This window comes from Pelophylax lessonae (genome assembly GCF_965119305.1).
Source record: "Pelophylax lessonae genome assembly, chromosome: 6".
In the NCBI taxonomy this organism is placed as follows: domain Eukaryota; kingdom Metazoa; phylum Chordata; class Amphibia; order Anura; family Ranidae; genus Pelophylax; species Pelophylax lessonae.
In genome coordinates this window covers 25489704-25508637 of record NC_138773.1, presented here as the reverse complement: position 1 = coordinate 25508637, position 18934 = coordinate 25489704, and the positions used below count along the sequence as shown (strand labels likewise).

The 18934-nt window shown below is 44.3% G+C and overlaps 1 protein-coding gene across 1 annotated transcript in view; it reads right to left on the bottom strand.

Moving 5' to 3' along the window:
* LOC309558505 (prostasin-like) overlaps positions 1 to 18368 on the bottom strand; it is a gene marked incomplete at its 5' end in the record, with an annotated part of 32663 nt that extends 14295 nt beyond the window's left edge. Inside the window, one exon of the mRNA XM_082261585.1 lies at positions 18329 to 18368. Within this exon, the coding sequence (XP_082117711.1) occupies positions 18329 to 18368 (40 nt within the window). The remainder of the gene's footprint in view (positions 1 to 18328) is intronic.
* Positions 18369 to 18934: the final 566 nt, after the last annotated feature.

Here is an 18934-nt window from a genome sequence, read left to right as displayed (position 1 = left end):
TTTCAGAATCAGGTTTTTAAAATTCCCAAATAGAACATATTATATATATATATATATATATATATATATATATATATATATATATATATATATATATATATATATATATATATATATATATATATATATATATACACACACATATACATATAGGGCTTTTTTTCAGCGGGAACGCGGGGGAACGCAGTTCCGGCACCTCTAGTCTGAATGTATGCAATGGCAAAGGGGTGCTGGGGCCAATGGGGTGAGCTGAAGGGTCTATTGATGCTGGCTGCTGGGGGATCTATTGTTGCAGGGGTGAATCTATTGTTGTTGGTGGGCATTTTGTTGTGGGTGGGACTTTTTGTGCAGTGGAGGATTTATTGTTACTTGGGGGAAATATTGTTGCTGGGGGGCTATTGTTGGGGGGGGGGACCTACTGTTGCAGGGTAGGATTTATTGGGGGGGGGGATTGTTACAGGGGAGGATTTATTGTTGCTGGGGGGCTAGTGTTGTTGGGAGTCTATTGTTGCTTATTGCAGGGGGATCTATGTTACTGTTTTTTCTATTGTTGCAGGGGAAGATTTGTTGCTGCTGGGGGGATCTATTGTTGGGGGGGGGGTCTATTGTTGCTGATTCCAGGGAATCTATTTTACTGCTTTTCTAGTTATCATTAAAAAATTCAATACAAATTACCTAGAACCACAACACGATACTTGGTTCTGTATTCTCTAAAAGGGGGGTACTGGGAGGTGGGCAGAACCAAAGGACAGCACTCGGAGGTGGGTAGGGGGTGGAGACAAGGGGTGACTCAGAAGAGGGGAGTACCTGTACCTATTCTCGGAGAAAAAAAGATTATATATTATTTATATATATATATTATATATATATGTATATATGTATATATATATATATATATATATATATATATATATATATATATATATATATATATATATATATATATATATATATATATATATATATATACATACATACATACATACATATATACACACACATATACATACAATAAATAAAACAGAGAAATCCCTTTTGTGCATTTTATGATCACAGGACACCTTCCCAAGGCACTATGTAGTCCTTCATATCATGTGTGAGAGTTTATTGGTCTGTAAGTTTCCCAGGGGGACAATTTACTAAAGCAGCAGCATAGGAATTAAAATTACACAGATGCAGTTAGTTTCATTCATTCCGAATCTAAAAATTGTGGAGATTTGGATGTATCCGAATTAAAATAGTAACTAAATCGAATTTTAAACAAATCTGAACCAAAAAAAAAAAAAACACAACATTTCATCTCAAATTTGAATCGAATTGAATTTAAAAATGATCTTGAATTCAAAAACAAAATTACAAATCTAAAAAGATACTGCTGACTATTGCTGATTTCCTTCAAAGTCTGTGCATATTGGTGTTAGAATATAGCTATCTCCTGAAATTGGAATTTCAAAAAGAATAGAAAAGAATAGAATTAAAAAAAAAAAAAAAAAAAAAAACAGAAAACAAATAGGACTACAATAGATTTGAATAGAATAAAATAGAAAGAATATAGATCTTCTGAAACTGGAATTTCAAAAAAGAATAGAATACCAGTAGAAAAAAAAGGAATAGAAAAGAACAAAACAGAATAGATTTAAATAGAATGGAATAAAATAGAAAGAATATAGCCATCTTCCAAAATTGGAATTCCAAAAAGAATAGAATAGAAAATAAAAATATAAAAAAAAGGAATAGAAAGGAATAGAATAGAAAAAACAGAAAAAAATAGAACGAAATTTGGAAAAGAAAAAATAGAAAAGAACAGAGTAAAACAGAATAAAATAAAACAATAGAATAGGAAAAAAAAAAAAAATTTGATCAAAATACTTCAAATCCATTTGAAAAATTAGAATCTGGTTGAAAACGAATACATGAAACTAAACTAACTTTCTTACAAATGCAAAAAAACTAAAATTAGTTAACTTAAAAATACATATAATAATATTTAAAATAAACATCTTCAGGAGGAGAAGACTTTTTTTTCCCCTTCTTTTTTAAGAAGTCACCCACAGTATGAGGTCACAATAGGAAGTAGAGTTCTTACTTTGAGGAGAAGCAAAATGCACAGCTGTAAAAAAAAAAGAAGAAGAAGAAAAACACAGGGATTAGTCACAAGCATGTGTCAATGCAAACAGGTTTATTACATCTCTAGGCCATCTCATGTGATAAATTCCCCCTCACCTGGTATAAACCAGTCAGACACACTGGAAGTACGCAGTATGTCCTACGTTTCTGTTTCCAATCCCCTCCCCTGCACTTGCTGGCAATTCCCCACTGTCAAAATGACAGCCAATAGTTGCTGGGGAAGCCTGGATTCACACCTATGCGATTGTCAGACATTGCATGTGATTCGCACTGACGTCTGTACAAATGCGAATTCAGCCATACAGTTGTCCCGCGAGTGCCGCTCTCCTTTTTGGTATAATATAATATGGAAATTGGAGGTTTAAAAAGAAAAAAAAAAAAAAACGGGGGCAGGGATTTTTTTTTCTTTTCAAACAAGTTTAATGTTACTTTAAGTATTTTTTTTAATCCATTAATATTGAACCCCCCATCGCATAAAGAAAAAAAAAAATTTAAAGAAAAAAAAAAAATTTAGTTTTTTCATAAGTGAATAAGTTTGAGAGGATTCATACCAGAATAATTGGGTCAAATGATAAAAACTATACTTTTTATTCTATTTTCAGTAACAAATTTTATTTTTTTCTAAATGCTGCTAATCAACTGAAGTGCATTTTTGCTTCTTTGTCTATGGATTGCATTAAAAAAAAAAAAAAAAAAAAAATTTATATATATATATATATATATATATATATATATATATATATATATATATATATATATATATATATATATATATATATATATATATATATATATATATATATATATATATATATTATTTTTTTAAATTGTTTTTGAAAGAGAGTTTCACCAATAGCCTTGCTTGTAAAAAAAAAAAAATAATAATTATATTTTTTACTTGGTCATATTGCAAAAATGTAAAATTCATCTGGTTTATATGTGGTATACAGGGGTTAATGAACACAACCTCAGAATACGAAAAACCCATACAATAAAAGGAAACTAAGCCCACCGAAGAAAACTTTAGGCCGATCTCCAGGTACAATGGCTGCCAGGCAAACAGAAGGTTCAGCAATGGATCTACAGCATGAGCCACTTTCTTATTCCTGTATATTAGGTTGGAAAGAGCCATTATCCAGAAAAGCTAACAATCTACATTGGACTTTGGCCTGACACAGCTGAAATGATTAGGACTCCTTGATTACGGTGGAGGCTCTAGGTGTATCTAAACCAGGTGTACATAAATGAAACCTGCTCTTTGCTGACATCCGACACACTTCTGGAAAAATGGGGGTGTCTGGTCCCCCCCCTGCTTTGCACTGTAGTATCATCCAGCAGCTCCCATGCCACCATACGGTCCTGTCGTGAAGGAGGGGCCTGGATGGAACCACAACATGTAGTGGGGGTACAAGTCATCCCAACACTCTAGTAATGTATCAGAGGCAGAAGATTCTTAATGTGCAATAGCTGATCAATAAGAGGGAAGATCTTCTTTTGTAAGGGGAATGAAAAAATATAAATAAATACTAATATATATATATATATATATATATATATATATATATATATATATACATATATATATATATACATACATACACACACACACACACACACACACACACACTCCCATTAAGAGAACCTGTCACAAGCAAATACATTATTATAACCATGCGGGCCAATTTATTACACTTTTATACATCTCCCTTATTGCATTTGGCCTTATAACGATCCTCACCAGCCGAAGGTGACATTTACAGGAAGAACAAACACTTTAAAATGAGTTATGAGAAATCACACTCAGCTGGTAAAGTTTTATTGCAGCAGTTTTTGTGCCCCGCGGTGTTTGCGGACTTTTGAGTTACTGTAGAGAGTACTTATGGATGGGATCCAGTAAATATTCTTATTCTGAACGTTATAGTAAAAGTTACGCAAACATCTACAAAAGCATAAAAAGCGAAGCTTAGCCTATGGGAAATCTGATGATTTCCCCATCCATCATCACTGGCTGAAAATTTTGGTACGGCTACATCCATTTCAACCCAAGGATATACGGGTGCATCCTAAAGCCCCGTACACACGTACCGATCGTCGGGGAACGATCCGCCGTCTTTTGTCCAGGGCTGTCGGTGTCTGTTGAAAAGTGCAAAAGACTGCACAAGAATTTTGTCCGCCGACTACAGAAGTGATGTCATGTAATGGTTAACTTTCCCTGTGTTTTTCCTTTTCTGAGCATGCCCAGTCTTGCAAACCTGCGGTCTGTCGGCCGAAATCTGTACTGACTGGCGAACAATCGGCCGCTCTGGTGTCGGCATACAAAAATTTTAATGCCGGCGGCATCATGCTAACAAGCCTACAATCAGCAGATCGGTCATCGGCCGAAGCTTTTCGGCCGACGATCGGTACGTGTGTACGGGGCTTAAGGGGTTGAAGTGGTTAAAGACTCTGTTCCCAGACCAATTAATTGCAACAAAAACTTTCCCATGAAATTACCTGAATTTAAACTTATTTTATGAAATTTATTTAGCAGTATACCCCCTCTCAGAGCTCTTCCCTCAGGTTCCTCCTAAGAGTTTGCCACCAACCACCATGTTAGGATTGATTCCCCATGTACAGAAGTAAGGACATCCAAGCATAGTCACTAAGCCACCGTGGCTGTTCCCCCTGCCACCTTATCGATAATTCTTTCTGCCCCCACCCTGGTAAGCATTTAACGCCAACACCTAAAAACCTGATGGAGCGACAGAGTTATGGATTAGACTCATAATAACGATAATGGCTAAAGAATGGGATTCAAATTGGCATGCAATGACTCCAGTGAGTGCCAGGAACATAATGTCAGTGGTCATGTGCACAAGCATTGACATACAAGTCTAACTAGAGGCATGTGGCACGGCACACAAGCACTTCTACTGCAGCTACTGGCGTCAGGCATTGAAGCCTTAGCATTGGCTCATTTCTGAAGGGTCTTTCGATCTGTACGGTTGCAATTCCGGGATTTGAACTTGTGGCTGACCTGGTTACTAATGAATAATTACTAACCCGGCTTCCACCTGACTTGCTTTTGGATTATTCTTGTCTTCCTCAGATTGCTGCTTATCTCTATTTTCGACCTCGGCCTGGACTTCTGATTAAGATTCTGCTCATCAACTTGGTACCTCACTCACTGCTCACACATTGCCAAACTCTGCTTGTTCCTGACTCTTCCTGTGGTTTGGTTCCTTCCTGCTCGCCCGTTACCAAACCTGGCTTTTGACCCGACTCATATGAAGGTTTGGTGCACCACCCGCTGTACTCCTGCCCATCGGATACTAATACTCCCAAGTTTCAGTCTTTTTCTCCACACCTTGGCACTTGTGCCCTTCCATTGCCCCTGCAGGCCCCGTCCCAACTTCCAGGGGTGCTTAGATGGGAATTGTTCAAAAGGCCACCCTTGTCTTTGGCTCCTCATACAGGTATGCGATAGGGAGTCTGCTCTTTGCACTAACAGAGTACCCTCCACTAGGGAGCCCAAAGTGTGGAATCCACATGTAAAAAGTCCAATGGGAATGACAGACCAAAAAGGAGTCCAAAGTCTTAGTACCCTTTCACACTGACAGACTGATCAGGTCCGCCTGTCAGTTTTTCAGGTGGACCCGATCAGACCATCAATTGCACTCTGATCTGATCCTGTCCGCTAAAAACAGATGAATGGGAATCTGTTTCCAGATTGGATGACAGTCAGGCGGGGCACTTCTATAGAGAACAGGGGGCCATGTCTGTGTCCGCTCTGTATCAGCGGAGCGGACACAGACCTGTCATCTGCCTGCTCAACAGAATTCAGTGAATGGGAATCTGTTCCCAGATTGGATGACAGTTAGATGGAGACGGACAGGCGGGGCACTTCCATAGAGAACAGTGGGCCACATCCGTGTCCTGCATCAGTGGAGCAGACACGGACCTGTCATCTGCCTGCTCAATGGGAATCAGCGGTAAGACCTCCTGCTGACTTCACCAGTGTGAAGGGGGGCCTTAAAAATGGTGTTCATTCAGCCAACATATACATACATATTCGTCAGCACACCATGGATCATCCTTAGTGTGCTGGTGAATATGTATGTATCTGTGATAGATCCGGTGTCCAGCTGGTGATCACTGCAGCACCCACAACAGATGTGTCTATACCCAGGAAGGTGTGCGATGGGAATATACCCAGGAAGGTGTGCGATGGGAATATACCCAGGAAGGTGTGCGATGGGAATATACCCAGGAAGGTGTGCGATGGGAATATACCCAGGAAGGTGTGCGATGGGAATATACCCAGGAAGGTGTGCGATGGGAATATACCCAGGAAGGTGTGCGATGGGAATATGAACTATTCTCATTCAGCCAACATGTCTCGGGAACAAAAGTCCTCCCCTTCTTCAGGGCTCGAGGTATTGTGTGTAATCGGGGCGACGCAAAATGGCACAACCACCTAACCTCCCAACTTCGTAACCCAAGAATGAGGGACAGCCAGGGATGGAGGATGCATGCATCGCTGTGCAAATGGGCGTGGCTAAATAGTGTTGAATATTGGGTGTGGCTTAACCACTTAGGTTTTACCCCCTTCATACCAGGTCATTTTTTGAGATCTGGGACTCCACTACTATAATTGGTAATTGTGAAGTCATGTGACTGTACTCAAAATAAAATTATATAATTTTTTCCCCACAAATAGAGGGGGTCCGGCTGTTATTACAAACACAAATTCTCTTCTGCCTCCACCTGCTTCTCCTCCTCCTCCTCCTCCTCCTCCTCCTCTCCTTCTCCCTCAGGCTGCACTGTAGGGGGATTGGTCCTTACACATGCTCCCCTTCTATCTGCTGTCTGGACCCCCATGTTCCCCTTTCCCCCCACAGAGCTTCCAGCTTCCCTCCTCTCCCACCGGCAGCTGCTCTGGCCACACATGGAGAGGTTTCAGGATAGAGAGCGGGGAAATAGAGACAAGTAAATATGTCATTTACCGGCCCCTTTCTTTCCTGAATGAACACAGTGAGCAATTGGTACCAATCCCTTGTGTGTCCATTCATCACTGAAGCATAGTAAACAGTGTTTACTATGCTTCAGTTTGTGAATGAGCAGAAAGCCTTAGAGAGCTTCCTATTCATTCATCTCTGCAGAGAAAGGGACTGATAAATCTCTGTCCCTAGTCACTTTCGGCCGGGGGTCCCTGCTAGGTAGGCTGTATGGGGCCCCGTGATTTCTAACAGCAGCCCTGGGGGCGGGGACTGACATCTCCAATTACACCAATACAGCGATCAGCGATACTACTATGCACTGTACTCAGGACACTGGCTGGGAATGGGTTAACATCGGGGGTGATCAAAGGGTTAACTGTGTGCTTAAGTGTAATGTGTGCTGCTTTTTAATAATACAGATCTCTTGGTTTCTTCTCTCCGCTGACCCCAATGACAGCCAGGGATTCCCTCACTTTGGAGGGATTTCTTTAGACTTCCTGTTGGGCTATGGAACAGGAAGTGAAGGGAAATCCCCCCAATGGGACACAGATTGGAAAAATACTGGCAGGGGATGTAACTAGTGATCGCCCGATTATCAGGGGATATATCGAGGGCCGATATGCACTTTTCCCGATATATCGGAATCGGCCACCTTGGTATCGACATTTCGGGAAAGTGCTTGTATCGGAGTGATGCCTGCAGCTAGAGGCTTCACCCCGGTACCGGCGTTCATAATCGTCTTGTAATCTCAGCCGCATCGGTTGTCAAGCCACTCGGCTGTCATTACTAGGAGCGGAAGGGGACGCCCCCCCCCCTCCCGCCGCCTTCCGCGGCTCACCCCAGTCTCCCCTCCCACCGGGAGACCAGGGCAACCAGCACGGCCACAGAAGAGAAGACCCGATCAAAGCCGCATTCGGCTCTGATCGAGTCTCCACGCAAAAACCCGAAAGTGATGTCATGAGCGACTTCACTTCCGGGTACTCGGCACCAGATTTTAAAAAAACTTGGCGTTTTGAATGCTTTTAAGTGCAGAGGAGGGGTTTGGGGTCTTTTAGTATGAATGTATTTTTTTTTGTACGAAAATATCGGCCAATACCGATATGCATTGGCCAAAATATCGGAATCGGCAACGAAAAACCGATATCTGATCACTAGTTATAACCTTCCTTTACTCTATGCAAAATGGGAGGGAAATGTTGTGCGTAGTTCTACTCTAATGATCCAGAAGATAAAATTCTCCGCAGAAAAAAACAGCGGCACACAATACTTTGGGGGAGGGGGGTGGATTAGTTGTACCCTTGAAACGCGTTGGCTGTTTCGCGTGTCCCATTTTGAACAAAGACCTTCATTAGAAGACTTCGGGCTCCTTCACGCTGGCCCTCTGGACAATAGGATCCTAATGGCAGCGTGAGAAAGTGCCATATTTACTGCAGGAGGAGGTCAAACAAGAGAGGAGAATAGCAGCAATAATTAGTGATTTCAGCAGCTTTGCTCTGTACACAGTCTGATCTCCCAATCTGTTTGTTCCAGATATACAGAGATGTGTGCACAGCCCGGGGGAGGGGGCGACCATCAAACCCCATCCAGTCTGTGCCGTGAACTGACATTTTAAAGCACAACTGCAGGCATGGAGGAAAGTCTGAGAACTTCTAACGCAAGGCTTTACAGAAATAGATTTTCAGGGGATTGCAGCCACTTGGCCTACAGTTCTGGGCGGAGCTGGGAGCACTTTCTGTAGTTGGGCATTTCATTGAAGTGAATGAGCTTGTCGGGGGTTCAGCTCTGTAGGATGGCCATAGGACAGTGTGACAAGTTTTGGAGGAAAGATTTACTGCACAGCATATAGAATGAGGCACAGCCTGGAGTGTGTAATGTACTGCACAGTGTCTAGAGTACAGTGGTCAGAAGGATTCCATTTATGCATGTGTAGGTATGTACTGCATGCACAGTGTGGAGTGTGTAATGTACTTCACGGTGTACAGAGTAGGGTGCTGAGTGTATGTTACTTACAACACAGAATTTAGAGAATGCAATGCACTGCACAGTGTCTAGGAGTAGAGTGGTCAGGAGTATGTCACTTACAGCACAGTGTTTAAAGTAGGTAATGTACTGGAGTGTGTAACGTACTGGTTTGTCACTTACCGCACAGTGTATAGAGTATGTTATGCACTGCATTCAATATAGTGCGCAGCGTCTAGAGTAGAATGGTCTGCGTCTGTCACTTACAGCACAGTATATAGAGTAAGTAACAGAAACATGACCATTCTACTCTATACACTGTGCAGTACATTACACGCTCCATTGTGTATGCGGTGTAGTACATTACACAGTCCAGACTTGGCCCCATTGTGTATGCGGTGGTAGTACATTACACAGTTCAGACTGTGCAGTATATTATATACTCTATACACTGTGCTGTATGTAATATACTGCGTGTAATACATTCCACAGTCTGAAATATGTGTAACATACTACATAGCATACATAAGGTGGCAAAGTCTGGGGTGTGTAATGTACAACACAGCGTATAGAGTAGGGTGGTCAGGAGTATGTCATTACAATACAGTATATATTTAGTTTACTACACTGCATAGAGAATGGGGCAAGATTTGGCGAGTGTACTGCACAGTTTATAAAGTAGAATGGTCATGAGTAAGTCACTTACAGCACAGTGTAAAGACTATAATGTACTGCACAGTCTGGAGCATGTAATGTACTACACAGCATACAGAACTGGGCAAATGCTGGAGTGTGTAAAGTACTACACAGCATACAGAACTGGGCAAGGTCTGGAGTGTTTAACAGCATAAAGCACGGGGCAAATTCTGGAGTGTGTAATGTACTGCACAGCATACAGAATGGGGCAAAGTCTGGAGCGTGTAATGTACTGCACAGCATACAGAATGGGGCAAAGTCTGGAGTGTGTAATGTACTGCACAGTGTATAAAGGAGATCCGGTCAGGAGTATGTCCCTTACAGCACAGCATATAGTGGAAGGACTTCCTGGGTTTCCCTTTGAATACAACTACTATGGTATAGTCTGTTGCTGGATGTGTGCCTCCCTCCTCAAAGTAATGCAGCAAACTGGATAGTGAAGAGAAAGGGACAATCTCAATGTGTAACCCAGTGATAGGCCCCCTCCGTATTGCAACCCTCCCATCTTTGTATTATGCCATTATCTGTATATTCTGTACATTACTGATAACTAATTAGGTTACATTAGCAATGCTGATTGTTTCTTCGCAGAGTTCCGCCTGACTTTTCCCAGGAACCGTGCCATGTAGATGGAGGCAGCGTGCCAAAGACGCAGCTCCGGGGCACCGACACACCCCACAAGACTGCCAGCTCACATGCAGGCTGAAGGAGGTCACATGCTGGAACCGGGGGTTTGCCACGCCTCGATACGACCTCTCCGCTTCCAATACCACCAATGAGAAACAAAATTTTAAACTGAAAGTGTATCCCACGCCAAAAAGTTTTGTTTTTATTTCTATGAGACAACCTTTGTCACAAGGAAAGGAAGGAATGGGAAAATTAAATTTTTATAGTTGTCACCACAACAGAAAGATGTTCCGTCATCTCCTATTCTGGTGACAACTAAGGGCTCCTTCACATGTGCAGCAGGGACTACTCCTCTTCTGAAAAGCCATTCATTCTTGGGTGTCCGAAGGGAAGAGAAGAACGGAAAAATTCCTCTAAGGATTTGGGACTTTATAGGCATTAATGAAATCTAATTGTAGTATTATGAAAACCTCTTTTATTGAATATCAAAAGATATAAAAAACAAATATGTACAGCAGACCCCCACAAGGGCAAATTACATGAGATGTATATAGTTTGAAACATCAATACATAAATCTATACACAAGTTACCCCCCTGCTGCAGGACTACAGAGTTCGGGGCGATACAACAGACGCGGAGTCCAATTTATTTGGCCTCAGTCGCCATTGGCCGATAAGCCATGGCGCAACATCCCCAACATCAGCATTTCACCTTGAATTCCACCATTAGGTCATGTCATTCTGTTTGGCGGAGGTCCTGAGATATTGTTTCAATGTGTTTATTAAAGTTTTTTTCATATTACAATAACTCCGATACGTAAGCAGTATAAATCTCAACGAAGGAAAGCATTAGAACCATAAGTCCCGGTTCACACTACCGCGACTTGTCAGGCGACTTGGCCGCCTGACAAGTCGCGGTCCATTCAGTACTATGGGAACCGTTCTAATAGGAGCGACTCAAGTCCCTCCGACTTAGAAAATAGTTCCTGCACTACTTTTGACCGAAGTCGGAGCGACTTGCATTGACTTCCATTATGTGAAGTCCGTGCAAGTCGTGCCGAAGTCGCGGTGCACGGCGACTTCACTAGTCGCCCCCGAAGTCGTGTCGCCATAGTGTGAACCGACACTAACAGTAAAGCCAATTACCTTCAAGGAAGATACAGTGAAGGGGCATACACAAGCGGAGGGGCATACACAAGTGGAGCGAGAGACACACAGCTGAAGTCTACAAACAGTTCAAAAGAGACCTTCTTGGGGCCCCGCTCCACTCATCGCGGTGCTCTGTCATAGGTGGGATCCATCTAGACCAGGGATCCTCAAACTACGGCCCTCCAGCTGTTGCGGAACTACACATCCCAAGAGGCATTGTACAACTCTGACATGCACAGCCATGACTAAGCATGATGGGAATTGTAGTTTCTGAACAACTGGAGGGCCATAGTTGAAGACCCCTGATCTAGACAATAGAATCTCCAGGAGGGCACAAGGTGGACCAATGAGAACCACCCGCCCAAAAGCAGAAAGATAGACCGTACAGAGAAAAGAGAAGCGAGAGAGGAGAGGAGAAGAGAAAAAAGGGGGAAAACACCTCAGGACCATGAGTAGCTAGCTGACAGTACCAAGCATGCAAGTGGACCGACACAAGCCGTGTCCAGCAACCCATCCCATCCATTGTGTTCTGAAACCGGCCATGAAAAGCTAGCACTGGTCAGCTCGGGGGGTCCCCCTCTAGATATTGCAGCCATGGGCTCCAGAATTTTTCAAACATTTGCACCTTGTCATTGAGTATGGCCGATAAACGCTCATCAATCATTGGCTGATAAACGCTCATTAATCATTAACCAAGACAGTTTTGCTCGGAGTAATTCAAAGGGTATGGTGGCTGACTTCCATGACCGCACAATTACTACTCTGGCCGCCACAAATATAAATCTACTGAGCAGTTTAGCTCCTTTAGGGGCATCCATCACCACAGGGGCTGACTGGCAACTTTTGGGCCAGAGGGCAAATACAAACCAGAGGCCCATGGTGCAGTGACTCGGCTCCCCTCCCACCCTCTCTCTTCCTGGCCTCCTCCTGACCCCCATTCAAGGCTGAAGCTCCGCTCCAGGTGCTCTACTCACCGGCTGAATCGGGGCTCCTGACCTGGTCAGCAGGGGGCAGTTGGGGGGAGCTGGAACAGCTCGGTCGAGGCTGCCTGGGGGGGGGGGGGGGAGGAGAGTCACCAGTGGGGCATGGAACAGGCCTCTGCTCAGACACAGTTTACACCATCCATGCTGGAAGGGAGATCTGCGCTCTGTCCTCGTCTTCATCCCTCACTCAGTAGGTCAGTTGTGAGGACTTTTTACTTTGCTTCACCAGGAATCATTTAGGCAGTGCAGCCTTTTTACGGATCATCAGAGCGGCCCGGGGGGCAATTGCCCCCCTGCCCCAGTCCTCCCCTGCATCACCACTTCCCCCAACAGTGCATGTCTCGGGGACTTTGGCAGGTTCACCTGAGTCAAAGGAATAAATGAGATGATATACCCGTATCCAGAATTGTCTCACCTTGGGGCACTGCCACCACACATGGAAAGCCATGCCCAGCTGACCACAGCCTCTGAAACATAGTGGAGAAGCCCTCAGGACATATGTTGCCAACCTAGTGGGGACCATATACCACCTTAAGAGAACCTTGTAGTTGGCTTCAATTAATCAGGGCCCTGGATGCAGTGCAAGCTAATTTGTGTCAATCCTCCAGTTCCCGTGACTCTTGTAGGTCTCCTTCCCATGCAGCCATATAATTCAATTTCTTAGAATCAGAAGACATGAGGATGGCATATATTTCTGAAATATGACCCTTCAGCTAATCAAATTTTTCACACAAAAATTCAGAGATATTGTTTTTAATGCATGTGAATCTTGGCATCAATACAATCTATAGGATTGACCTAGGTTACACCCCTGAGGAAGAAGCTGTACAAGCTTTGAAACGCGTTGGGTAACCTTCACGTCAATCCACGTTAGTTGTTTATGTATAGATTTATGTATTGATGTTTCAAACTATATACATCTCATGTAATTTGCCCTTGTCTTCCTGTACATATTTGTTTTTATATCTTATATCTTTTGATATTCAATAAAAGATGTTTTTATAATACTATAATTAGATTTCATTAGTGCCTATAAAGTCCCAAATTCTTAGGGGAATTTTTCCGTTCTACATTTGTTAAGGGATGTTGCACAGTGTACCTGAGATTCCTCCTTTGAAGGGAAGAGAAGAGGCAATATGTCACCTCCCCACTGCCCAATTTAATCCCTATAATTGCTGTACTACTGCACCACATTTACATGCACTGCACACAGCGTGTCCCCATAGGAATGAATTAGCTCAGCTGCAGCACCTCCCTGTGAAAGCGACATGCTGTTTAAGTTTTGCCTTGGAATGTATACGACCATGAGCATCTGTAGGTTAGTGTTCCGGTGGGTAGAGGGTGGTAAAACCACTGCTCAACCACTTGGTTTTACTGTCCTCTGGCCGTATGTGTGAACGAAGCCCAAGATGGGTGTTTCCCCATCATTGGGGAGATTTCTATAAACAGAAAACCAAGGTAATGTCCCCACCAATCCATAAAAAGCACCCGGGCGTTTAACCATTCCCCGCTCTATCCAAGACAAAGTTTTGGCTTTGGATACACTTTTTCAGCATCCTGCGTGATCTGCTATACGATCGATGGGAGAGGATGTCCCTTCTCTAGCCTCACAGGCCCACTATGTAGTTTACCTTGTAACCATCTGATTGGCCCCTTCCTTACTGGACCAGTGCCATAGCACAGTCTGCACCAGCCAGTTATAAATCATAGGATGAATGTTAGTTAACTGCTTACTACGGTCCACATATCAGGGACAAGGACTGACCTCCATCTTCTCTTTCACTATCACCTACATTGCAGTAACAGCTCACACCCATCCAATGGAATGTCATAGGACAACAATCTATGGGCAACACACTTTACACAAGCCTCTCTTTACCTTTTAAACACAGAGGAACCCCTGAAATAACTTTCTGGTCTCAGGGAATCCCAGCTAATATTTACTATATCTACAGCTCCCGCTACATTAGGTGTGATGCTCAATAGGGAGCAATGGCCCCTTCCCATCGGTGGCCAGTGGGAGCAATGGCCCCCCTTGCATTGGCAAGCAGTGGGAAGAATGCCCCCCCCCCTTGCATTGGCAAGCAGTGGGAAGAATGACCCCCCTTACATTGGCAGGCAGTGGGAAGAATGACCCCCCTTACATTGGCGCCCAGTGGCAGGAATGGCCCCCCTTACATTGGCAGACAGTGGGAAGAATGGCCCCCCTTACATTGGCAGGCAGTGGGAAGAATGGCCCCCCTTACATTGGCAGGCAGTGGGAAGAATGGCCCCCCTTACATTGGCAGGCAGTGGGAAGAATGGCCCCCCTTACATTGGCAGGCAGTGGGAAGAATGGCCCCCCTTACATTGGCAGGCAGTGGGAAGAATGGCCCCCCTTACATTGGCAGGCAGTGGGAAGAATGGCCCCCCTTACATTGGCAGGCAGTGGGAAGAATGGCCCCCCTTACATTGGCAGGCAGTGGGAAGAATGGCCCCCCTTACATTGGCAGGCAGTGGGAAGAATGGCCCCCCTTACATTGGCAGGCAGTGGGAAGAATGGCCCCCCTTACATTGGCAGGCAGTGGGAAGAATGGCCCCCCTTACATTGGCAGGCAGTGGGAAGAATGGCCCCCCTTACATTGGCAGGCAGTGGGAAGAATGGCCCCCCTTACATTGGCAGGCAGTGGGAAGAATGGCCCCCCTTACATTGGCAGGCAGTGGGAAGAATGGCCCCCCTTACATTGGCAGGCAGTGGGAAGAATGGCCCCCTTACATTGGCGGCCAGTGGGAAGAATGGCCCCCTTACATTGGCGGCCAGTGGGAAGAATGGCCCCCTTACATTGGAGGCCAGTGGGAAGAATGGCCCCCTTACATTGGAGGCCAGTGGGAAGAATGGCCCCCTTACATTGGAGGCCAGTGGGAAGAATGGCCCCCTTACATTGGAGGCCAGTGGGAAGAATGGCCCCCTTACATTGGAGGCCAGTGGGAAGAATGGCCCCCTTACATTGGAGGCCAGTGGGAAGAATGGCCCCCTTACATTGGAGGCCAGTGGGAAGAATGGCCCCCTTACATTGGAGGCCAGTGGGAAGAATGGCCCCCTTACATTGGAGGCCAGTGGGAAGAATGGCCCCCTTACATTGGAGGCCAGTGGGAAGAATGGCCCCCTTACATTGGCGGCCAGTGGGAAGAATGGCCCCCTTACATTGGCAGACAGTGGGAAGAATGGCCCCCTTACATTGGCGGCCAGTGGGGGAGAAGCAGAAATTGCTCCTTGCACAAGCAACCCCTAGCAACCTCTGGAGGAACCCTGATTGAGAAAGGCTGCAATATACAATTTTCAAAGCCATTGCTGGTGTCGTATGGACTGTCTGACCAATTAGAACACAACGACCAGTTCAAATTTCCAGCTGACTGTACAACGGCTCAGATCAGGGTGAGCGCCTTACATTACACTTGAGTCAGTCTTCACATTCCACCTCGGCTAATCTGTAATCACGGTTATTACACAACGCGTCAGAGTCAACAAAATGCCGGAGGAATGATTGATCTCCAGGACAGGATCAGACAGCCTGGGATCTTTAATAGACAGGATCTGCTCCAGATATTGATCTTTTTGGTATGATAAAACAATGATTGTCTATAAAAATACTTCAGACAATCGATATGAGATCTTGTGTTCAGGGATGTCCATGGAGGTCACATACTACCTTCGAATGTACAACCGTTATTGGGTGGATCACCTCATATCTCTGTGGAGGTCAAACTGCTAATACACAGCTTAGATCAGCAGGGATCTGGCAACATTCGAGCTGTGGGCGGCTCAACAAAAGTCAGATCTAAAATTAAATTGAGCTGGGAGGAAAATTGTTGGCCGGACAATGATTGGGTCCTTTTAGATGGTATGAGGGACTCACTGCTGCTATCTGAATACAATAGTGGGAAGGGGATTTCAACATTCATTATGGATGGGGGAATTGTGTCATTTCTTGCATTGAACAAGAGAAACCTAAAACACGTATAGGCCTGCCATACACTATACAATCTGATTGTACAATCTCCTTTAGATCTAGTGCCAATTATGTAGTGAAAGGGCCTTCCTGAGTTGATGCAAATTGAATATATATTGTTTAGGTCTTTCATCCCATTACATAAACTTTAGATTATAGATAAAATACTTAGATTGTATAGGGTATGGCCAGCTTTATGCACACCACACGTTTACAATTTGATTGTACACTCCGCTTTTAGGGTGGCCAGACAATCCGGCCATGCAATCTTTGTAGGGTGGCCAGAAAATCCAGCCATGCAATCTTTGTAGGGTGGCCAGAAAATCCGGCCATGCAATCTTTGTTGGGTGGCCAGAAAATCCGGCCATGCAATCTTTGTAGGGTGGCCAGAAAATCCGGCCATGCAATCTTTGTAGAGTGGCCAGAAAATCCGGCCCTGCAATCTTTGTAGGGTCGCCAGACAATCCGGCCCTGCAATCTTTGTAGGGTCGCCAGACAATCCGGCCCTGCAATCTTTGTAGGGTCGCCGGACAATCCGGCCCTGCAATCTTTGTAGGGTCGCCGGACAATCCGGCCCTGCAATCTTTGTAGGGTCGCCGGACAATCCGGCCCTGCAATCTTTGTAGGGTCGCCGGACAATCCGGCCCTGCAATCTTTGTAGGGTCGCCGGACAATCCGGCCCTGCAATCTTTGTAGGGTCGCCGGACAATCCGGCCCTGCAATCTTTGTAGGGTCGCCGGACAATCCGGCCCTGCAATCTTTGTACAATCAACAATCAATTTTAGGCTTACCAAATCTATATCAAAATGAAGACCAACCCAATCTATCCAACCAAGTGGTATCCAATCAGGCATACTCTTGCACTATGTAGTTGTTGGTAGGTCTATCGTACAATGTGTAGTGATCTATAACTCGCCACACATTACAGTTGGAATTTTTTTCAATCACCTTTATGTCTACCAATAACGACTAAAAGTCCTGCCCGATTAGATAGAATAGGTAGCTCCTCATTTTACGGTTTTGATAAATGGAAAGTTGATGGTGCAACAATTGTTCAGGTGGATTCCTATATTACAAAACTTCTAGTAAATCTAACGGAGGCCACATGCTTTTTTTTTTTTTTTTTTTTTTTTTGGTAATCCAGTCGATGTGCAATTTGATCAAATCTGCAAACAATCGAAAAGTAATAAAACTTCCCTTCCAATCGATTTAGACCCACTTTTGATCGGATTCGATTGGCCAGTATTATTGATCATTTTGCACCGATCGGCAGCACTTGGTTAATGAATACGATTGTATTTCGATCAGATTATGGAGGTTACATGAGGGAAACAGAGACGCAATCAGTTCCATCGTATCTTAATCAATGGAAATACACTTCCCTGTGTGTGGCATATCGATTGTATTGGTTGTCAGCAATAGACTGAGTATTACAATAGGATCAATTAGTAAAGGTATTTATTGATGTGTGTATGGCCAAATAGGTTGATCGTATGGTCAGATTGTAAGGGGAATTTGAGGCCTCATCTGTTGTGGGTTTTTCCTTCATCCATCCATTCTGAGGATATATTTTCTACATACACACGCGCGCACGCACACAGCAGCTGGCATCTCTCGAAGAGGCCGTTGTCACGTCAACACACGCCCAAAGCCTCCAAAAACAACTCGTCTCTACTCTTCCAACAGATCGATTGGTTAAAAAAATAAGTCAAGTGCAATCGATGAATAATCAAAAAGGCAACTAAACTAAACAGAATATCGCATAAAGCCCCCACCTGGCCACTTCAATTATACATTAATGCCAAAAGTGGTCTCTTACCTGCCAGGACGACGAGAAAGGGGTGTAGAAATGTTCCCATGGTTTTGAAATTTAGATCCCCCTCACCCTGAGAGAGTCCAACAGCCGGTGGGGGGGTTCAAGGAAAGAGTATCAGTAAAGTTCCAGGTGTGGGAATGGCACACAGAAGTGAATTCTTGGCCCCAGGTAGGTAGGTAGGTAGGTGGATGTCTTCCCCAGAGGTCTTGGGCAGGTAGGTAGATATGGGTCCTTCTCAGGTAGATGTCTTGCCCAGGGGGATCAGGTAGGTATCTGCTCCAGGTAAGACGTTCTTTCTCAGGCAGAGATGGATGGAGCTCAGTGTAGTTTCAGGAATGTGAACAGGTGGATGTGAGTGGTTTCACCTGAGACGCTGACCTAACCTGTTCCTGAACATTCCCCGCCTTCCTCCTCCTCCTCCTCCTTCTCCTCCTTCTATACTGGGAGCTCTACTATTTACCAACATGCACCTTAGCATTACCATTGTTCCCACAGTGCCCAGGTTATAGATTGTCAGCTCTGTGGGGGAGTGAGCTTGCTACTTGTTAGATAGCAGGTGCAAATTGTGGAAGCAAATATGAAACCTTTGTAATCTGATTGCTTTTTGGG